The sequence below is a fragment of the Antennarius striatus genome, chromosome 5 (genome assembly GCF_040054535.1).
Source record: "Antennarius striatus isolate MH-2024 chromosome 5, ASM4005453v1, whole genome shotgun sequence".
Lineage (NCBI taxonomy): Eukaryota > Metazoa > Chordata > Actinopteri > Lophiiformes > Antennariidae > Antennarius > Antennarius striatus.
The window spans coordinates 17,530,001-17,553,319 of record NC_090780.1 but is presented as its reverse complement, the minus strand read 5'-3'; the positions used below and the strand labels follow the sequence as shown (position 1 = coordinate 17,553,319).

General features: G+C 41.0%; 1 protein-coding gene across 2 annotated transcripts in view; it reads right to left on the bottom strand.

Annotated features, from left to right (window-relative positions):
- Window positions 1–1,111: 1,111 nt before the first annotated feature.
- Window positions 1,112–23,319, bottom strand: part of slc4a8 (solute carrier family 4 member 8) — a 24,357-nt gene continuing 2,149 nt past the window's right edge. The window contains exons 2-25 of one of the 2 annotated variants that reach the window (XM_068314693.1): window positions 15,618–15,699; window positions 14,286–14,438; window positions 13,666–13,801; window positions 13,076–13,236; window positions 10,392–10,568; window positions 10,062–10,150; window positions 9,777–9,934; window positions 9,606–9,693; window positions 9,354–9,500; window positions 9,139–9,239; window positions 8,861–9,035; window positions 8,601–8,734; window positions 8,259–8,504; window positions 7,768–7,873; window positions 7,321–7,482; window positions 7,127–7,240; window positions 6,855–7,016; window positions 6,512–6,763; window positions 6,358–6,426; window positions 5,780–5,953; window positions 5,558–5,689; window positions 5,365–5,462; window positions 5,038–5,143; window positions 1,112–4,858 (exon numbers count right to left, since the gene is read on the bottom strand). In XM_068314693.1, coding sequence (XP_068170794.1) covers window positions 4,853–4,858; window positions 5,038–5,143; window positions 5,365–5,462; window positions 5,558–5,689; window positions 5,780–5,953; window positions 6,358–6,426; window positions 6,512–6,763; window positions 6,855–7,016; window positions 7,127–7,240; window positions 7,321–7,482; window positions 7,768–7,873; window positions 8,259–8,504; window positions 8,601–8,734; window positions 8,861–9,035; window positions 9,139–9,239; window positions 9,354–9,500; window positions 9,606–9,693; window positions 9,777–9,934; window positions 10,062–10,150; window positions 10,392–10,568; window positions 13,076–13,236; window positions 13,666–13,801; window positions 14,286–14,438; window positions 15,618–15,699 — 3,228 coding nt within the window. In that variant the 3' untranslated portion in view covers window positions 1,112–4,852. The remainder of the gene's footprint in view (window positions 4,859–5,037; window positions 5,144–5,364; window positions 5,463–5,557; window positions 5,690–5,779; window positions 5,954–6,357; window positions 6,427–6,511; window positions 6,764–6,854; window positions 7,017–7,126; window positions 7,241–7,320; window positions 7,483–7,767; window positions 7,874–8,258; window positions 8,505–8,600; window positions 8,735–8,860; window positions 9,036–9,138; window positions 9,240–9,353; window positions 9,501–9,605; window positions 9,694–9,776; window positions 9,935–10,061; window positions 10,151–10,391; window positions 10,569–13,075; window positions 13,237–13,665; window positions 13,802–14,285; window positions 14,439–15,617; window positions 15,700–23,319) is intronic. The other variant, XM_068314694.1, reaches the window with a different exon arrangement.

Below are 23,319 nucleotides of genomic sequence, written 5' to 3'. Positions count from 1 at the left end.
CAGCCTATTTATTAAATTAACCACCTTGAATATAGTCATAATTTGGATTTTTGGATTTCTCTTTTTTTTTACATTTGCATAAAAAAAATATTTTAAGTAAAGTTCAGTTATCTTCAGATCCATTGGAATATATTGCAGGAATAAGGGCGACAGTCCATTTATTAAACATTTTCAGGTATTTTACTAATATTGGTTGTTTTTCTTCTGTGAAAATAAGACGTTATCTCCGGTTGGTTCTTCACTGGTTCTAGCCTTCACAAGAGCACAAAGATTTCTTTGTCTTGGACTGGAGACATTAGGGGCCTTGTCAAGCCACAGCTGATTGGTTCTATGGAGGAAATTATGACTCTGGACTAATAATACAGTAATACACAGACAGGCTGAAATTACCTTGTGAATAAATATGACCAGCCGGTCACAGCCCTGATTCATTCAATGAGGCAAGAACGGCCCAAAATGTTCCATCTGCTTTCCTTCCTCCACCTGATGTCCCAGCCAAAAGCTCGTCCTATTGGTTGAGGCCAGAGCCCGCCAGCTGTTTTTGGTTAGGGAACGTTCGGGAGTTGGGATCACATAACACCCTCAAGGCACACATGCACACGTAGATATATACATCCAGAATGTAGTGCATCTCTTACAGGCCTGCCATCGGCTTCTCCTCTGCAGTCAGAATCACATCCAGATGTGAACACTGTGTTCTCACCTTAGGATAAGAACTGGGGGGAGAGGGTGTGGCACAAGGGGTCCAATGAAGATGGAAACTGCTGCGAGGGGTTGAGAGGAGGTTAGGAGAGAGAGGGAGGAGGTTTAGATGCCTCATGTGGGACCATTGTTTATCTTTCTTTCAGTGATGTAACATTATGGAATTTTAATATTTTGGGGACCATGTCGTCATACATATGATCTACAGGAACTGTGACTATGCCGCCCCCTTGTGGTTTGTATCAATAAGTGAAGCTTAATCAACACGTCAGTAAATATCTTTCCACATTGTCAAATCAAATATAATGCAACGAGTCAAAAAACAGTTTTTTTCAATTGTAATTATTTATTTTAAATTTTACATAATCAAAAATTAAATTACATATACACTGTATATATATATAAATTATATAGTCATTTTGCCGAAGACTTTTCATTCAGTGTTTGAAGAGACAAGGCATTGCATCTTTCTATGGCTCCATATTATAGAGGTGAGTTTACTGCAGTATTAGTATTCTTCCTGAAGATCTCCTGCTTTCTAACCCAACTCTCTTCATCTTTCACCCTCTTCTGTCAGACTGACCTTTAAACAGACACAAGATTAGGCTTTTTATTTATCAGAAGGATGGAGCACAAATGTAGTTTTCACTTTTATCTGCACATAAAAATAAAGCAAGGATTCAGACTGGAGACAAACTGAACTATGGGTCTCTTGCTGTATTTTTATGCAACAATTAAATTGTACAGTTGTACAACATTTGCCTCATTCATGGCCTTTAAAAGATCTGTTTGTGCAAGTAGTCTTAAGTCAACAATGACAGCACGACAGCTAGTGGTTGTGTATTCCATGACAGGCACATACTCAGACACACACAATATATTATCCACACCCATTAAAATACACAACCTTTCCTGGTAACATGTGTATGCAGTAACCTTACATTATACTGAAGGCATTTAACTGTATGTTTACTATACATTCACATACACATTAATGAGGTGAAAGTGGAGGTTAAGACACGTGACACTCATGAAAATGACTTCAACATTTGCTAAATAATTACACTCTTGTTAAAGCACATCCATAGTTATTGGTGTTTGAAAAGGATTTTTGCAATTTGATGTTGGCCAATTAAGGAAGCATTTCTTCAAATATCTTCTCAGTTTACAAAGCTTTTATGTGCACTTACTCATGTTTATATATAGAATATATTTATATATGTACACTCTGAGTACTTCATGCCATCCATTAGTTTAGCTATTGGTCATCTCTCTCTCCCTCTCTCTCTCTCTCTCTCTCTCTCTCTCTCTCTCTCTCTCTCTCTCTCTCTCTCTCTCTCTCTCTCCTCCTCCTCCTCTTTCACACACACACACACACAGACACACACACAGACACACACACACACACACACGCACGCACGCACGCACGCACACACACACACACACACACACAGAAACACTTCTATCATGTACTTATGTCATGGCAGCTCAACACAAAGCTTGTACAAACATTTCACAGGAGGAATAAATGTGGTCATCACTACGCCAACAAAGAATGAATGTATACTCAGAAGGTATGCAGGCAGTTTAAATATATTATTATCAGGACGACTGGGATCTCAGAAATACTATAAATTAATTATTTTGTAACAGATGAAAACTGTTAAATAACTTTAAAGTAAAGATTTAACGCCAAATCCAAAAGCTTTAGCGTACTCTAACAGTAAAATTAATATACATTTCTGGAGAAGAATATAATATTGATCCTCTTTAAAATTTATATAATAAAATGAATTCATTCTATAAATAATGAAATCTATTCAACACATCTCAGCCAGTATGTTGTTACAACTGTATCTGTTCTGGGATGAACTGAAAATCATGAGAATTTAGCTAAAATCTATTATTCTGTGTAACTGATGTGACTGATGACAACTTTTCACTTGCACTACAGGTACGCAACATTTTAATATTTATGATGACATCACAACTTTCACTTTCACAACAGCTGATGAGCAACAACTAGTCTCACATTAAAACTTTGACGATAATTTTATTTCTAGCTTTCACATCTGCGGTGATGGGGCTTTTATTAATCTTTTTCAAATTAACCAAATATGTATTGATTAATTATTGATTCATGAATACTAAAAGGCTCTCTAAGTTATCCACTGATGACAAATAGTTGTGACTACCGTTGTCCCTTTCGTTTCCCTTCAGAACACTTTGCCTCGTCTTATCATAACCTCAGGAGGTATTTGTTTTAATTCAGTAATATATCTAATAACATTTATAATGCTGCATTTTTAAAATATATTTTATATATTACATAAATAAAAACAACGCATTGTGATTTCATACCTAAATGCTACTGTTATCAATTACATGTCATTTTTGAAAATCATGTAATTGCTTAATAGATCTCTTGAAAATAAAAGTGCCCCAAAATCTACAAAAAGTGCAAATACAAGTAAAGTTTTACTAAAGGTCATCCTGTCCCACCTCAGTCTCTCGGCTCCCTTGTTAGTCTATAAAGCATGAAAATACAATCCTCAAAGATTAAAAAACAACTCTCAGATGTAATGTTGGTAAAATGAAAGAGATTAACTCTGGAAATCCACATAATGAGTGAATGAACATTTGACAAAATATCTCATCGTAATTGTGCGTAATTGTGTTTTTGCTTTAGGTTTTTTGATAAAAGTGTTTGATGCTTTGAATGTCAGCTGGGATGGACTTGAAATCTCTGTATGCCTGCAAAGCATAAGTAGTTTTTCATATTGGATGCATGGATGTAACATTTTCCTGAACTTCCTCTATGTTAGACTGGGTTGGATATAAAGGATGCACCAGTACAAAAGGACCCTGATAAATTAAGAGGTGCAATAACTTCAATTGTGTTGAATTGAGTTGAATTATTGCTTCAAAGAAAGTGCCCCCCGCCCTCCACCACCTACCTGGATTAATCAAAGGAGAATCTCTAAATCTCCCTCCCTCCCCAGCCTCCCTCCCCATCTCTCACACAGCAGTTTATCAGCCACTGACCTCCTCACACAAAGTGCCTTGCAGGAGTTTTCATGAGCTTGTCTGAGATAAAGGAATAAGACACTTAAACTAAGACACGACAAAGATTCTGTCAGAAAAAGCCCCGTCCTCCCAAATCATTACGTCTACAGTTTTCAGTTTCATCATCATAAAAACCCTAACCTTAAAAAAAGACAATGTGTTGCTAAGCATGCTTGAATCTACAATCATAATACACTGAACTGACCACATCATAACGACTGGAGAAAGAACACAGTGGTAACAGCACATGGAGAAAAAAAAATTGAACAATTGATGAACCTGTTGAGTCTTAAAGACAACCTGGTTTGTTTTTAACAGTTCATTTGATCTCCATTACATAATCCAGGATTTGTGTACAGCTGAGCTGGAAAATAGGTTTAATATCTATAACTCATGGTGACCTTTTGGGCGCATCCTTGGTGGAAGGACTAAATTTATATCAGCACGTCCCTTTATCACCGCTCCTGTCAGGGTGTCTTAGCAGTCGTTCCATTATTTACCTCTTCTGAATGGAGCGGCTCCAGGATTCATCTCTAGATTACATTATCAAAGCCCATTTCATCGCTCTATGCAAGTGAATTTAAAGTCAGCTGTCTGAAATGACTGGATTTTCACAGCTCCAGCAGATAGGGCTTTGTTTTAAATCTATTATATCATCTTTTTTTCACCTCAGGATGGAAATTCAAAAGCAATGATTCTCACTATAATGGAGCACTATAGCCTTATTTTAGGAATCACTTTTATATATTTTTATTTTTATGAGCAAAATAAAGGGGCAATTGTTTTAATTTTATTGTAAAATCTTGTGAATCATATATGAAACTTGAACGCTGCCGTTTTGCATTAGAAATTAATCTTGATCTTGAAGATTGAAGTTCATTGTATATTTACTGTATGCTTTTGTGTTTGTGGAGGTATTACATGTCTGAAACTTTTAGGAATAACTGAGATCCTTCTCTGAGTACTAATAAAATAGAGGTGAAAATAAAAGTCAGCGTCCTTTGATCCACATCTGTTTCTAAGTGATGCAGTGGAGTCTGGCAGGGCGATGGGCATCCTCTACTCGTCTATGAATGCAATTCCCTCAATCCTGCAGCGTAAAAACACACAAGCACAAGATTTACATGTCACAGAGCACAGTTAAACTGTTGTACATCTGCAGTTACACCTTGGAGTGCGGATTGCCAAGCATAAATTTTTTTTAGTGACCACAGTGTGTAGAAGTAGTCCCAAATGGTAGGGGTGAGGAATAGGAGGGAACAGCCTTGCCTTCTTAACAGCCACAGGACGAGTGTCCTTCTGATTGGAGTTGAGGGATTTCCACACGGTAGTTTTAGACATTTCATCAGATATATTGATATCAGAGGGGTCACACCTGAGGAGCACGGACAGGAAGAGGAGCATGACAGCAGGAATCAGACAAAGGAAAAGGTGGAGGGTGATTCGTGTTACAGGGAGAGTGTCACCAAATTAGTTGCATTTCAAAGCAGATCGCCACATCCGAATAAGACAAGAGCAAATAGAAACAGAAAGAAAGGTGGAACGATTCTCACATATTCTTACTTGTCCTGTCATGTGATATATACCTCAACTCACCTGGGGTCATGTGCTTTTGGCATCTGAACATGACTGCTGCTCTCCATGGGAATCTGAACGGTCTCTTCCCTCTTCTCACTGAGCATAATCTGTGATTCCTAAAAGACATGCAAACCCATCCCAGACATATTCAGTCATTACATCCAGGTTTATTCCTATCAATAGATATATTCCAAGAATCCATTTGAATTACCTCTTCTAACTTTTTGGATGCATCATCAATATTTTTTTTCTTCCACTCAGGTATTATATCATCCAGGTAACTTAGCTCTCGCTTAGAGAAGATGAAGTCCAGCAGCTTGCGAACAAAAACCAAAGCCAGAACCTGCAGGCAAAAGAGAAAGAAAAGTCTTTTAGTTAAAAAGAAGACCAATGAAGAGGGGTGGGGGGGGGGTGCCGGCTGTGGTCAACTCACCATCATGGGAAAGACAATGGCGGCAGGTGACGTTTTGATGACCCAGAGCAGCACTAGGCAGGTGAGCTGGGTGATGGTGAACAGGTGCACCTTCCTCAAGGGCACGTGGCGCAAATAAATGAAGTCTGGCTGGTGCTTTGCTGGCATGCCAAACAACTTCACACGATCAAAGAACTGAGAAAATGACAACGATGAAAGCAGGTGGCGGGGAAGATAGAGGCAGATGGTGCAGAGAGGAAATCATTAATGAAAGCAGAGCAAATGATGAATGTGCCAACACAAAAGAAATGATTGGAAAGGATCTCTTAGTCAGACTAGGCTAACAATTAATTGTTAGGCCTCATTAACTTGTAACATAATTAATAAAAACAGGAAGCAGCCAAATTAAATTAAAAAAAGTCGGTTGTAATAAATTGGAAGAGTTTTATTTGGATGATAACTAGCTTAAGTAATTAATATGAATGTAATCAATCATCTTGCAAGTTATTTATGTGTTGGATTTCAGAAAATTGTTGGGGGTGGGGGGTCAAAATAAGTTTTCTCTAAATCATGTCTATATATTACAGATGAGACATTACCTGGATGCCTTTCAATGAGGAGACCCCCATGTATAGGAAAACACCATAAAGCACCGGCATGGGGATGAACTGGAGAAAACAACACACACCTTCACTCGTCTGGATAATTTTCCCAGCCAGAGGGGGGCAGCATACTAAAGTTTTTCTTACTGACCTGCAGAGCTCCAGTTATGAATACAGAGCAGCCCATGAGGAGGAAGATGACCAGACCAGTGAGCCTCTGCTCTCTGATTCCCAGGAAGCGCGGCTGCTCTCCTGGAGCCGAGCTCTCCGATTCCAGCTTCAGGCTGTTGACGTGAGAGATTGACAGGACTGTGGCCGCTACGAACCACGGCAAGCCCATGACAGAACACACTGCCAGCATCACCCCAACCATCAGCAGGTCCAGGTGGTACCCACAACCCTTCTGCATAACAGAGTGAAGACCAGACATGCGGATGCATAACTGAGTCACGATTTGCATCTGGAAGCAATAGGGCAGAAATAATCTTTCTTACCAGGAGTTTATGCTCTTTGCGGTTGACGATGACAGCAGTTATCTGTTGGTCCATGAAGATGAGGATTGTGCAGAGTAAAGCAGGAATAGATGCAGCCAGGATTGTCCACCACGGGTTGCGTCCTATTGGATTGATCACCCAACCTCGGTCATCTCTGGTTGGCTGGAAGATCCCGTTAAAAAGGAGTGAGATCATGATTTAACTGTAACCATGTAAAATTTTTCATCAAAGTCCATAATATTATCATGGTCATATTATTATCATATGTTTACCTGAAATTTGCTGGGAACCATCAATTTCTGGGAAGGCACACCAATGGCATAGTCGAGCAGGACCATTACAGCGATGGTGAGGAACACTGCAAAGTCACTGATGGTGGACCGCACCTGAGTCACAGTAATAGTAATAAGTAGGTAGTAATGTGGCACATTTAAAAGCTGGCAAAACATTGATATTGATTCATTACCTTGGTGGGGAAATAACGGCTAGTTTTGAATTGTTTAAGGAAGGTGGACAGGAAGAAAGTGGAAAAGAACAAGATAGTGGACCAGAAGAGGACATCTGGGGTGTAGGGGCCATGGTGGCCACATGCTGTCCCAACAAAGTGGCCGTGCAGACTAACACACTCCTGGAGAAAATGGAATCAAGAGAAAGACTTTAATTATCTTTATTATGTGACCGACACAAAAAGAAAACACAATAGACAAGATGAGCCTATAATGTAAATACACTCAGCAATGGAAATGAATGTCCTTGTCAGTGTTTGCAAAGGTCCTTAAGAGACGTTTGCCGGTCACAGGAGGGTAAAGGGTTAGTTAAATATTAACAAAAGTAAACAGGTTGGACTGATAGCTCTGTGTTCTATCATGTGAACGATTATGCAGCCATGTGTGTTTCCACATAGTTGGATTACCTTTACGGTGAGGTTGGTCCAAGGTATATCTGAGGGTGTAATGTTTCTCTCCTTCCACAGCTCCATGGTTATATTATTAGGATTATCAGGCATTGCACACCGACAGCTACACACACACACACACACACACACACACACACACACACACACACACACACACACACACACACACAGAGAGAGAGAGAGAGAGAGAGAGAGAGAGAGAGAGAGAGAAAGAGAGTGAGAGAGCGATGGATAATTTCATGGAGAAGGATGGGATCACATTCTTTTATCAGTCAAATTAGGACGGTTATAAAGAGAACTGCATGCTAGGATGTGATCTGACAGCTTTTAGATGAAAGCAGGACTGTGGAAGCAACAAAGAGTTAGAGATACTTACAGAGAGAGAGCATGACATCTGTGTATTAATAGAACGAAGCACGAAAAAAAACACACTAAACGATGAAAAATTTCTGGCGCAAGTAGGAGGAAACAAAGGTTTTGTTACTGACTACGTCAGCGTGAGCTTGTCCAGATCGCTGTGGGTGTTGAAAGGGTAGACTTCTCCCAGGTGGAAGAGCTTCTCCAGGGATTCGTAGATGAAGATGAGGCAGATCAGGGCGGCAAAGGCTTCCTCTGTGAAGCGAGTGATGTAACACACCAGAGAGCTGGCATCTGTTGCCACCAGCACCAAACACAGTAGGGCTGTCCACAGGCCAATACATGCCCTCAGCGACAGATAGGACAGGTTGTAGTCCCTGAGGAGTCAGGTCAGGGGATTCAGTGTAATGCATTAGCAAAGCAAACGTTTGGCTGGCTATTATAAGAATGTTTGACATTGTTTTGACACCTACTTGCAGAACTTAAACAGGATTTTCTCAAAAACCAGCACAGGCCCTGTGCTGCCCAGAATGGTGAGAGGCTGGCCAGCGAACAGAGAGTACGCTACCCCTGTCATGGACGCTCCAAGTAAGGACTCTATGGCACTCTAAAGCACAGGGTGGAAATACAGACAGCTTGTGCTCAGTGTCTCAGCTGTATCCATAATGTTCTAATTACACAGCAGTGTGTACATACAGTGTTTGCCTATGTTTGAGTGTGTTTGCGCACTTACGATGCGTCCCTCTGTTGCCTCCCCTAGCAACCCTCCAAAGGTGATGACAGGAGACATGCAGGCGCAATAGAGGAACAGGAAGGAGGCCACGCATTGGAGATTAATGCCGTCCTTGTAGTCGCTCAGGTAGAACGGAGCTTTCCTCTTAATATCAAGGATTAGACCACCAAACAACCTGATCACAGCATTTAACGAATAACGAACATTACATGATCTTCTGAAGTTGATTGGGTTGATGCTCGACATTTATCGGTTCAAGTCTGTGTGAGTCAGCTCACCTTCCAGTTCTCTGCAGTTCTGGTCCATGTCGTTCGGCATGCAGCTCCTCCTCCACCTGGCAGGCGGTGCCATTAGGGACTCCAGGCATCTTCCTCTTCTCCTGCAAATCAAATGGCAAATAAAATCATTCTCATCATCTTTACACCAACTGTTGTTTGTTGTAGCTAAATTCACACCTGAAAAGTAAAATCTCTTTATAACTGTAGCTATGTACCTGAGAGGGGACATTTTTAGGGGGCTCAATACGGATGGACGGGTCCCACTCCCCAGGTGGCAGGACCGTCACCTGGTCCAGGAACTCGTCTATCCCAGCCAGTAGGTCACTTCTGTCTTTTGCTTTGTAGGCTACATCATGAAAGATCTGTTCAAGGAAGTACCAACAGTTAGAGGAAGCTCAACGGTTGACTCTTTCAAAGGAAATGTTGAGATTTGATTTATTCAGTTAGAATGAAATTTGAATTCTTACTTCATCCGTCATAATAGTCGCCATAGAACGCCCGATTTCATGGTATTGCTGAGCCTTTCCATCAGGGCCCAGGAGAATGAAGAGAAACCTGATATTTGTCAAAAGATTGAAACAGTTTAATTTTGGAACTTTACCACTATTGAGGTATTTTTAGGGAGCAGAGCCATGTACCTGGTGGGTATGGGGACCTCAGTGAGTCCGGTGAGGAGCACAGCTGGAGAGAGGCGGACAAAAGCCACGATGGGCCTCTCCACAAAGTCGAGCTCACCAACCAACACATTGGAGGCCTCTGCCCCCTCTGGGATCTTCTTCATGAAGTGCATGTCCACCTGGTGAGAAAAGATATCTGAATATGAAATGATGTACACCTAGAGGGATTGTTCTCAATATCAATAGTTATCTTAATCCCTAATCCATAAAAACACAACGTACACTGAGAAACTGCCCACATTTTACCTTGCTGAGGTCCACCTGAGAGCTATCCTGAGCACTGCCATTTTTTGGTGGTTCTGCAGTGGGTGGAGGCTGAGGAGATATGGCTGTCCCTGTCAGACAGTAAGCACGTTGTTGTGTGAGTCCGTGTACAAATTTATTCTCCCATCAAATTATAAAGCAGGAGAACTACCAACGTAGTGCCCTACTGCTCAGAGACGACAAAAGGATTTATATTATTGATTTATTGCTGACAGTTTTTTTTCTTTCATTTTTTCTATGTCACAATTCTAATTATTTTATATTAGTTGACACAAATGTATTAGACTTATGCAGTTGCAGTAGGAATCCCACCTGTCAGGTGGGGCTCGGACTGCTTGCGGGTTCCCTCGGTGATGGAGCGTACGATGGGAATCAGGTTCTTCTTCTTCTCGTTCTGGTGGTGGTGTCTCTTCAGTAGAGCCTCACGGACCTTCACTCTCACGCTGTCGTCCAGCTCGTGGGAGGCCTCCTGGTGGTCCAGCACCATGTCTGAAGCCCATTCACAAAAAAAAAGAAAAAATGAACTGATTGAATGAAGTCACATCACAGCTTTCAAATTAATGACAATGGTTGAGTTTTATTTGGATGGAATATTTGTCTTTGTAACTGGAAATGTAATTAAGAAGCAGATGGGAGCCAAATCATGTCATACCTACTTTTTTTTTTTTTTATTGGCAACACACACCTTCTCAGCTGTCTACAACCTAATCACAAGAGAACATTTTATAAAGCTCAGCGCAACCTCTAACAAAAAGAAAAAACTCTTAATAACTAAAGCAGTATCAATTTATTTTCACCCCCATTCTTCCATTTCTTTTAAGAGCACACATTAAAGAATGTTTTGATGCTCCGAGGGTTCCGTTGAAACTGGCACAGTGAAGTGGGTAAGATGGATTTCATCAAGAATCCGGAAATCCAAGAGGCAAATGTCTCAATATCTGTGAAGAACATGAAGACTGGGCATCACTGGATGTTCCTACAGGACAATGATTCCAAGCAGATGCCATAAGGGTGGTTTTAGAGAAAGTTCTGGAACACTATAGACCCTAACTGGTTGAACAAAAAGCAGTAGCAGTCCACACACTCTGGAATATGACAGAACCGGAGTTCTTGTCCAATGAGGAATGGGTTAAGATCCCCCAGGAATGTTAACAGATGCCGGTGTCTGGTGATGCATTGTGTCTGCAGCTGATCGTACAAACTGTCCAACATATCTGACCCTGTGGGGCTACAGAGAAGAAGAGCATCTCTCCATCTCATCATGATGTCTGCCAATAATACTATTTTATTCATACAGACTTGCTTAGTCAGCGCTGATCTCTCTTTCTTCTTCTCTCTTTCACACTCCATCAGACTACACAATCCTCTCTCTCTCTCTCCCTCTCTCTCTCTCAAACACACGCACACACGCACGCACAAATTCACACACACCCACACACACGTACGCACACATTACAGCCTTTGCATTAATTCTGTGCGCACTTCAATGCCAATGGTAATGTTGAGCTCAGCACCAGCATCATCAGTCACGTCCATGAGGACAGTGACAAGAGAACTGCTGGAAGGAGCCTGAACTTGAATCAAATCAAAGTCTATTTCTGCCTTATAATTTAAATCTGCAGCTCCACCTGTATGACCTCTGACAATGAGACACATAAAAAAGTGTCAAGTTCAAAAGAACTGGTGCATTCAGCCTCTGTCACTGTTTTGTACCGACTGGTGAATTTTTAATTAATAGTTCTTTGTACCTGCGTGTGTGTGTGTGTGTGTGCATGTGTGTGTGTGTGTGTGTTCTTTTTTTTTTCTCTTTTCTTAATTCGCAGTACATCCCAAAAGTATATCTATTTTTATTCCTATCTCTTCACCCATTTGTAGTCAAGCTGATGCTGGCAGGAGTCACATGGAGAAGAGAGAGGAGGGAGAAGAGCTGGCAAACAGGAGTGGCCGCAGGAACAAGGCCGTTCAAGGCTGTAAACCTGTCACAATCTGACCATCAGGAAGACTGACTGATTCGAAGTCTTGTACCATGTGATATGTGTGTGTGTGTGTGTGTGTGTATTTGCACTTGCGTACGCACGTGTGTGTGGGCAAGCATAGCTTGCAATCAGTCCTTTGCATGTGTTTCAGTCTGTTAAAGGATTACACTGCAGGAGACAGCACTGAGGGCTGTTGGACCATTGTGTGTTCAATCGCCTGTGAATGTTTGCAATGGTTCATAGTAAATTATTTATATGTCTGTCCCACACAAAACTGAAAACTTGTCTCTCGTGGACAATGGTCATTCAGTCATGGGCTCACACAATACAAGAAAGCATGTAGTGTGTCGGTCATACACATGACCGACACACTACATGCTTGTCATGCAAATGAGCTTGAAATATACATTTCAATGCAAATGAAGTTCAAAAAATGTTCAGCTACACTTTTCCAGCAAAACACAAACACAGAGAGGACATATTGAGCCTGTAGTTGTGCTGATGTACTCAACATTATATGTTCCTGTGTTTTCCTTTGATTGCTAGATAGCAATATAAACCTAATTTAGACTGCTGGAGTCTTCGTGGGTGTGTGTGTGTGTGTGTGTGTGTGTGTGTGTGTGTGTGTGTGTGTGTGTGTGTGTGTGTGTGTGTGTGTGTGTGTGTGTGTGTGTGTGTGTGTGTGTGTGTGTGTGTGTGTGCGTGTGTGTGTGTGTGTGTGTGTTTCTCCATGCAGAAGGATGATGATGTTCCCCTCAGGCCTGCACTGCACTGGGCTCGTTTCTTTTAGAGGTCAGGAGTAAGATTGACTCATGAAGGAGGACAAAGGGTAAGGCAGGAAATTAAAATGTCAAATAATACATCTATATATCAGAGAATTGATAGCAAATACTGCTTGTTAATAATAACCGATTTCTTATCTGACTTCAGGAAATCACAAGGCTGATATCACTTTTTTCTTCTCAGGACGATAACGTGGCGACTGAGATATCAATACATGATTTGCAGGACAATTCTCACCTGCTATCTCTTCAATGCTGTCAGCACGCATGTCAAGCAACACGCTACCATTGATGATGCAACTGCGGAGCTCAAACAGGCTGTGGAGGGAGAGCGTAGCGACGTAGGGCTTGCTCCACCTCTCCCCTCCATCCTCTACATCCTCTTCAAACTTCAGCCATCTGTGAGATGAATGCAAGGAACGGTTGAGGCTCGGTGTTCATCAAACATTTGAAGAGGAATTTCGTGCTTAAAGAGGAAACAGATGACTCCCCCCCGCCCTCGCCCCCGCTGTCTCAGAGTGCTATTATTGATGGGGCTGCTAAAGCAAAGACAAATGGATCACTTTCTGTTTCCATCAGTCGCAACTACTGAGCAGACGGGACAAGGTTGTGAATTTATTCATTCATTTATGACATAATGGAGACATACGGCAAATAGCTGCTGGCCTTTTTTCTCTTACATCCACTTTGGTTTTATCAGGTGAGACTCCTCTCATTCCAGCTACGAACAAATGAAACCAAAACTGTCCACCCTGTCATTATTAGTGCACTTGTTAAACTGCCAGGTTGTCAGAGGCTTTACAGCTCAGTCTGAGAGAAGATCCTGACCTGGCTGTTTCCTTCCACTCCGCATCTTTGCCCTCCTTCACGCAGATCTCATCAAGCTCAGTGAACAGCTCATGGGCCACATGCTCAGCATCCTCCTCTGTTCCCAGAATGAACTGAACCCGCTGGGAGGGAGTGTCTGGTGAAGCAAAAGGACACGTGAAGGAGGAAGGAGAGGTTAAACATGGTTTACAACAAACTTAGGGACCACATTACATACTTTTGTCACAGCATACCCTTTAAATAACCATCACACACACACACACACACACACACACACACACACACACACACACACACACACACACACACACACACACACACACATCTACTTCTGCACATGTACAAACACATGCAGGATGCTGGCTAGTTCCTGTTCTTTGCTATCTAATTAGCAGGCTTGTCAATATAGGCCTGGAGTGATGTCTCTGTTTGAAAGTATGTGCCGGCAGCATCGATCACTTCATTCCACAGCCACGGCTCCCTGTATGTGCAAGTATGCAAACCTGTTCTGCACTGACCAATGTCCCATGTCCATCATTTACTCTCTTACAAATCAATGACTTGATGAGCCTGAAAATATTACAGCGTTGACACACATACTGGGGATTTGTGAGTCTTACCGTGATTGGAAGGGGTCGTTTCACTTTCTTCGCTTTGTTGTGTTGCCAGACTTCCTGCTCGTTTGTCTCTCTTGCGATGCCGGGAGCCGTGGGGCTTGTGGTGACGATGGCTCTGCCTGGGCATCCGAACCCCCACAAATAGAGTTCTGTGGCCTGACAGAGAGGCCAGAGAATGAGTAACATTATCATTACTATGCTCATACAAATTCGAGAGAGATCAGTTGAATCAGAGAAATACAGAGTGGGAACCACATAATTAGAACTTATTCAATCGATGATTTTTATTGATAGTAATGTATTATCTAAGTGAGTTGAGTGTTTAATTCAGATTAGCTCTCGACCTTTGTGATTTGTCACATCTCCAGCTAAAATATTGGAATTCTATTCATTCATGGATCTTTTTCGTCAGATCAGTTCTACAGATTTAGGCATTTTACCTGGTTACAGGATTGTGAATCATTTTCTTTTTTCCTGGTATAAAATGTAACTTTAGATCCATGGAATTCATGTTTCACCAGTGCTACTTGTTTTTTTCACATATTTGATTGTCAGTTAGCTGAACTACACAGACACTACCGCAATTTCCATATAATGGAAGGATAGAGGAAGGAACATATTGTGAAATGTAAAATAAGATCAAGCAGACCCCAAATTCTTGAGCGGCTGAAACCCTACATCAGACAACAACCACTTTGAGACTGTCGTCATTTAGTCTCCTCAGTTCTCAAAGCGTTACAGTGTTGTTGTTGAAGAATAACAACAAATCTGGACCTGTCCCAGTATTCTTGAAATATACTTCTGGCAAGTAATTCAAAATTTTGAAAGTTTCTTTTTTTTTAAGATTGTGAATATTGTACTATTTTTAATTTCATATGGGCTTTTAACAATTTACAAATCATTGTAGATTTTTTTTATAGTTTACAGAGCATTTTAATTCTTTTGGAAAGAAGTTTGTAAGCTATTAATGTGTGATTTCATATTGGTCAAATGAAAGTAACACTCTCAGATTTTTGAAGAATTCCAGTAAAAACTGTCTATATCTACAGTATATCTCTGCCTCACAAAGTCAGAAGTCAATTTGGAATTGAGGGGAAAAATAAGTTGAATCACTGTCAATATTTAATTCTTTGAATAACACAAGCAAATAAAAAGAATAAACTGTCATTTGTCACTCCAGTTGTTTGTTATATCCTGGAGTCACTGACATGCTGTTCAACTATCATAGAAAAGGATAAATGTGTGGTGACAGCATAATGATACAATAGTAATGTGAAATTGTACAAAGAAACAAATCTTCCAAAATAAGAATGTGAACTTTTGCACATCACTCACCTTCTAGTTCCTCCTTCTCATAATGAATGTTAAGCACTGAGCTGGTCCCTCCCTGGTCCACCACCACCTCCTCGTCTGGCCTCTGCCGGTCACGCAGGATGACAAACACACAAAAGGAGCGTCAGTGTAATGTTGCTTTTATTCTTCATGACACATTTCTTTACAATGCACTCTGTCTCCAGCAATATTCATCTTTACAGATCACCTTCAGAACTTTCAAGATCAGTGTGTGAAAGGGAGTCTGAAAGGTCAACATGTTCAGAAACATCCCATTAAACAGTCTACTGACAGCGTAACAAAGCCACTAATTGGTCGAACCGACTCCAGCTTTTCAACAACCAGCATCAAATTCCAGACACTCTATTCTCAGACCGTCTGGCACAGGCGAACAAAGAGGGAGAGGCAGGCACTCACACACTTCCATTTAAACACACACATTCACACAAACACACATAGATATGCCAGAGGTGTTGGAAGTATGAGTCAATTTGAGAATGCGCTAATTTCAGCTAAAAAGAATTCAAATCAAACCAGCAGTGCTACATCTTTCCCAGTTGTTACTATCAGCAGCTATTGATGGCTGGACTTCCTTAGAAACAGTTTTGTTTGCTCATGTACAGCAGTGGGTGTTATCTGTGGTCATGTAGCAGCTCCATCATAATGAGAGTCCTGGAAAAACCTCTCCAGTGACTGTTGCAGCATGTCTAATTTCAGCATCCCCTCAGAAAATCTTAAAATTCAGGCCTCCCACGTGTTTGGAAAGACACCATGCACATCTTACTGCACCAAAATATAAATCACTTTGACCCACCCAGATGTTCACATCTTTTGACATAGGCAGGATAGCCGACAGGCATCTGGATGCTGAATACCCCAATGAATATACTGTATAGAGCTCAGTATGTAGACGTTAGCTACAATAGCAATAAAATAAATGGCTGACAGCTATAAATACATTAAAACACTTGAGGGTGAGACACAAACATACACACTGGTAAATGCAGCTCTCTACATAATCGATGCTTCTGCCCACTCTGTATGAACACATGATCTGGATGTGCATGAGGGTGGTTAAGGCAGAAAGATTGAAATATCTGACATAAGGCAAATTACTTTTAAAAAATATTCATGGTGTAGAGCGCTGAACTTTTTTAAAAACCTCATCCTGTGTAGGCTGGTGCCTATCCCAGCTGACTTTATGGTGGAGGCGAGGTTCACCATGGACAAGTTGCCGGTTCATCACCAGGGGCCACATAGAGAGACCAACAACCAATCACTCTCTTCCCTGGTCCCAGGTCTTCGGTTGGATTTCAACTCAAGACCTTCTTACTGTTGGACTTCAGCACAGCCTCCCACCAGGATTAAATATAATAATTAATTATATGACTGATTTAGTAACTTGTTTGAATTGTATATCTTGTATCCTTGATGTGATTTAGCATGATGTCCATATCCTGCAACAACACTGCAGACCATTGGTCACTAGCGAGTAGATCAACTTGCAGATCAATTCTGGGCAGTTAGTATTTTGCATTTACTTACAATTGCAGTAGCAAGTTATAAATCAGTCGTACCGGGGTTTTTTTGTTTGTTTTGTTTTGTTTTTTGTTAGCATTCTGTCTTTCATGCCTGTCATTTATGCTCAGTCTCAACATCCTGCTGTCTGTCATTGTCTGGGGCTCATCACAATTATCATTTATATCATTAGAGGAAAGTCTGCGCAATATAATTATATGTGTGGGTGACCGTGTGTGTGAATGTGTCTGTGAGTGTGTCTGTGTGTGTGGGTCTGTTTTTAATCTATTTATACTCATTTATTCTAATGCAAAATAATTTTCCAAAGACGTAGATGCTAAACAGACTAATTAAATCTTTCCCCACACAAAGAGCTACATTTGCACATACAAACTCCATGTGTAAAATTTTTTTTATTTGTTCGTAAAGCAAGAGCCAGCTGCATTGTTTAGTAAGTGGGATATAGTTTATTGACAATAACAACTTTTGAATCACGTCGGCTTTACTTGCTTTTGCCGTTTTGCTATCTGAACAGCAAAGCATATTGACACAATCCTGTGATAAGGAAAAGCTAATATATGCTGTTTAATGTTCAGTTTGAGTCACAGCAGACTGTTTATTTATGCTATTTAATCAAATATGAACACAAATATTCACATACAAGTCAAAAGAAAATGATCTCAAGACATCCAATCAGCTCAAAGGTGCAGGTGGCCCGGTTGTGTCTTACTGCCTCCGTCACACACACTCCGCCAAATCAGGCCTTTGAGATTTCTGTCTCTTTCCACGACTCAGCAGTCGTTTCTCCCAAGACAGTTCAGTTCGCTCAAAGAATAAAATCACTTGATGAGGAGATCCTACTGGAGCTAAATGCTGAATCCCTGCCTGGATTTATCATTTATGCAAAGGATGGAAGTGAAGTGGCACAAATAATCTTGTTACTACAGTATATCATCACATACAGCAGATCTTTTTTTTTTTTTACTGTAAATAACAATTTGCTTCTCTGTCTTTCATTGTGTCTAAATGCATCTACTGCTATCAAATACTGCATGCATCAGCAGGTCTCTGATTAGACTTATATGTACAGCATGGCTTCCATAAATACTCAGTACATCACATATAGAGCTGGAAATCAATTCCAAGTATGCAGTAACCCCAGAATCTTTTTAAGATGTTTTTCAGCCCTGACAGACTGGTGTGGGATTATTTGTAAGCATTACTGCGTCATCCATGTCTATGAGTAGACATGTATTATATTACATTACAATTATAGATGCATTCAATGAGAAACATACAAGTTTAGAAAGTATCTTGGAAAAATTCTCTGGAGTCATACAGTATCGATACACACACGCGCGCACACACACGCACGCACACACACACACACACACACACACACACACGCACACGCACACACCGTGTAATCAGTGGGTGCAGTTGTGGATGTTGAATCAGGTTCTCCATGCATTGTGGAGGCCAGAGGCAGTCAGCTCCATTAGAGATGGAGCTTTACCAAACATTCAGATATAAAACATGAGAAAATGGATGAGAGGGAGGGAGACTCTAAAAGCTCTTTGTCCCAGAAAGGACGTCGGTCCATCAGATCATCAATTAGTTTGAATCCATTCAGTGAATACAAATAGGAATCATTCTCCCGAGGCCCATTCAATAAGTATAACTACAGACTGAGGGACACAGTGCTTCAGAGAACGCCACAAACAAGACAGAAAATCTTTGAGGTCATGTTTTGTGGGTGAGATGACATTACGCAATTGCAGATCCAATCCATGACGGTGATTTTCCTTCTCCTTTGTCGATGCTCTTCACAGCCGGTAGTCCTTCTGGTCACAGTTCACTAAGAGCGCCTTCTTAATGGCAAAGTCATGCTGGTATGTATTTTCTCAACTGGTTAATGGTTCCTTGTCATTCACAACTCACCTCCCTTGTGTCACATTAAATGCTTTTGCTAATGAAGAGCTCACACAGCCTCTAATCTTTCTTCTGCTCTGTTGGGTGAGAACATCTGCGGCTCTTCATGCGCAAACATGTCTGAGATTTACCACCAACACGGTAACCAGTTGGCCTCGTGTTTCTCTTGGAAACTGTGCTCTAGCGTTGTTTGGTCTCAGGGATCAGGAAGGTTTATGCCTCAAAAAAAATTCTTCACACAGGTTTTTGCAACTGCATAACAGCATCAGCCTACAGCACCTGTCCTTCCAGCCCTTCAAATGCATATCAGCCATAAGAAAACAAAATCACATTATAGTGTCATAATCAGATGACTTGAGGATGTGGTCTTGTGACTTTACATTAGAAAATCCCTTAGGAACAATCAACTCTGACAGCATTCCTTGAACAATTTTCACTTTATTATCACGTGACACAAATTTCTAGCCTGTGAGATTCAGTTTATCATAAAAAAAGATGATTCAGATCAACTTGGCACCTTCCAGATTTAGTCGTAAAGCTCTGCATCTGACAGACAGAATGTTGTGTGACTTAATTTGAAGATTTGTATCAATCCTTCTTTTCAACACATCTGTGTATTTGTTGACCTACTTTCTAATTTAGTATACCAGCATATAAAAACCAAAAATAGAGGGATGTTATCACTTGTCTATATCTGACAACAAGACAAAGTGGAAATGTTTTGTAGGACAGAGCACAACAGAACAGTTCACTCAGTGCCCTATTTTTATTGCTAAAAAAACTCTTATTGCTGCAGACAACTGAGGGCAAACACAAAGTAAAAATAAAAATTATTTTCATATAGGAATAATATACTGTAAATTGGATTATTTTTGCCTGAGTATTTATAATTAGAAAAAAAAATCCTGTATTCTTAGACCTAAAACCTTTGCAGCATTATTATGGACACCAAACTGTTTTTATGACAATAACTTTCGTGGAAACCAGAAGGTGTTGCAAAAGTGCATCACAGTGAAAAAACAATGAACTTGTTGTAGCCCTGAATAAATAGAGCAGCAGTGATTCACATCAAAGCCTCCAATCAATGCGCTGCGCCAAAATGCCTTTTCACTCCATCAGGACAGAGAGTGCAGCCAACAGGACGAGGCCTGCTGGTTATCATGAGGAGGCTTGAAATCCACTGGGATAACTGACGAGAAATATCCCAGACATGGCGAACGCTTCTGAAAAGACAGTAGATAAATTGAAATTTCTGTGATCATTTATCGCTGCTGAAAGAGCAAAGTGAGTCACTGAAGTGATCCATCATTCATCAGCACGCTGTTGGCTTTAATTCTTTGAAGAATGTCTGTCACTACTGAGCCAAAATGACCTTTCTCTCCTTTAACAAGCATTTGTTGAACATTTCCCTCATTACTTCTCTTGCATCTACTTTTTTCTGTCCATTCAATCAACACCTCCACTCCTTTCTCCAAGCAGATGCCCCCGCCTGGCTCCTCCCCTCCCCAGGGGCCCCTGAACTGACAGCAGGGGCACGGATCATGACTCATACAACTTGCCTGTCACTTCCAGATTGGGCTCCATCTCTCAGAGCAACAGCTGCAGGCTATCGCTAAAAGCTAATGCTACGGAGAGTGGATCCATCACTAATCTGGTCTGGAGAGACATGTCACGAAGGGGAAGTTAAATATGTATGAGTAAGGGGGAAAAGACAGAAGAAGAACGCTGGGGCAGATAGGATGAGGTTTGGTAGCACGAGTCATGCAAACCTTATCCAGTTCAGCCTCTGCACAGGATTTTCTTTAATTTTGCTTACTTCAGGACGATCACAGAAATATTAGCTGGTTTTGTGAGAGATAGGAAGTAAAATGAAAACTGAAAAATGTTTTCCATGTTTCAATCAGTATAATGTAATTTCAACCTTGAAAAGCTAAATGACAGTCTGAATTAAAGACAAAGACTAACATGATCAGGTTGAGGAATGAGCTTCTAGATTATTCTTCTTGACTAAATCCTTCTCTGCTTTACCAACTCTGCTGAACTGGCTGGTTTCACAATGATGTGAGTGCTTTCAAACCCAATGAATCCCATTTATATATATATAAATATCAAATTTGAAGTTAGGTTTTTATGATGCTTAACTAGGTTGAGAGCATTGCATTTTTTTATTAGATAGAGGACTTTATTAAAGTAAGTGGCTTTTTCCTTCAGACTTGTATAAAAGTAGCACAGTGCTCTTCAAGAGAAGCTTGCTGCCTACAGACTGACATAAACAGTTGTGACAATCTCATGTTGGGCATTTACGAGACAAATTTATGGTGTGGAGGACATTAAATTATGGTTCTCACAGGCACCACTGAACAATACAGTATTTTGAAACTCCTTCATTTGTGAGTGTGGGTGTAGCATGACGTTGATCTACAGACTGTAGACTCATTCTGAGGTCAACTTCATGAAGGAACATTGTGGACCTGTGCATCGTTTAACATATCTGATTATTTTTTTTATTATTGTTTTAAATTTTATATACTAGTCTGATCCCTAAGGGAAATTAAGAAACTCTAGTTAGTAGTTTTTTAATCAAATGCTTTGCATACAAATTAGTGTGTACAGGCCCCTGTAGCACATGAACACACACAAGGAGGCCTTTTGGCATGCAATGGGAGGTAGAGTGGCGGGCAGCTCCTTCCTGGTGCGCCCCTCATGAGCACCTTGTAAAGGGGAAGGCACCTTGCTCAAGGGCGCCTCGGCAGTGCTCCGGATTGCTCCCACTGTCAGCTCACATTCCAGGTGGGAGCGTGAATCGAATCGGATCATATGACAACCTGCTCTACCACTGAGCCTCTGCTGCCCCAGTGCATGCTTTAAGGTTTAACACTTTTGGTCATACAAAAGAGAAGATTAAGAAAAAAAATAAGGTACATAAGTAGACTCTCAATCAAAATGAATAGTAAAGCTGACTCAATACAGCAATTCAAAATGAATAGTATAACATGCCTCTTCACTGAGGAAAAGACAGGAGGCAGAGTTGGAGGTAGCAGAGATGAAGATGCTGAGGTTCTCTCTGGGAGTGACCAGGAAGGATAGGATCAGGAATGAGTACATCAGGACAGCACATGTTAGAGGTTTTGGAGATAAAGTCAGAGAGGCCAGACTGAGATGGTTTGGACATGTCCAGAGGAGAGATAGTGAATATATTGGTAGAAGGATGCTGAGTTTTGAACTGCCAGGCAGGAGGCCTAGAGGAAGACCAAAGAGGTTTATGGATGTAGAGTAAGAGGACATGAAGGTAGTTGGTGTGAAAGAAGAGGATGCAGAAGACAGGGTTAGATGGAGGCAATTGATTCACTGTGGCGACCCCTGAAGGGAAAAGCTGAAAGGAAAAGAAGAAGTATAACATGCCTCTAAATAAGGCAACGTCAATAGAAAGATGCCAACAGGCATTTCCTTTAAAAGGGTAAGCTAACATTACAAGAACTTACAACAGACAACTCTGTGTCCTTAACATGTTTTGCATTTAAATGATAGGTCAGGCTGGAGCTGCTTCGGTGATATGAAAATTCTCTTTTACAAAAGGTACAAATCACTGCGTTTTTGTTGATAGTCCCGTCTTTGTTCTTTTTATAAATAAATTTTCCACCCAAAGGTCCGAGTGGTCTTGCCTCGCTCTCCTTTGTCGCGTCCATCTCTGTTGTCAGTCAACCTTCTTTTGACTAGTGGCGCAGGTAGGAAGTGATGTGCAACAGCAGCCTATGGGTCACTCAGTGGGTCAAATTTAAAATGCTGGCGCATTGACTTTCCACTGACAGCACTAATTTCTATTCATGCTACAATGGAAGGAAGCAGATATGTGTTTTTGAAGTCAACAGTTTGAGGTCCCAATTTAAAGTTCAGACAGACAGTCTCCCGATTTAACGCAGCTGATACAACGTAATCTCACAGATGACATATTTACTGATGCATAACTTGTTGGGATGCTCACAGAGATGCTCTCATCGATATGACCGACAGCCTCTGCCTTGTTCACAGCTTAGATTGTGTTCTGATCACTGAGCAGAGAACAGCATTACCATCACCACGGAAATCTTCTCATGGAGATGATGCTGATGGAGATCATCTTACATACACACACACACACACACACACACACACACACACACACACACACACACACACACACACACACACACACACACACACACACACACTGTCTCGATCATATTTTCAGAGAGAAATGCCACTATGGTTTGTGTCA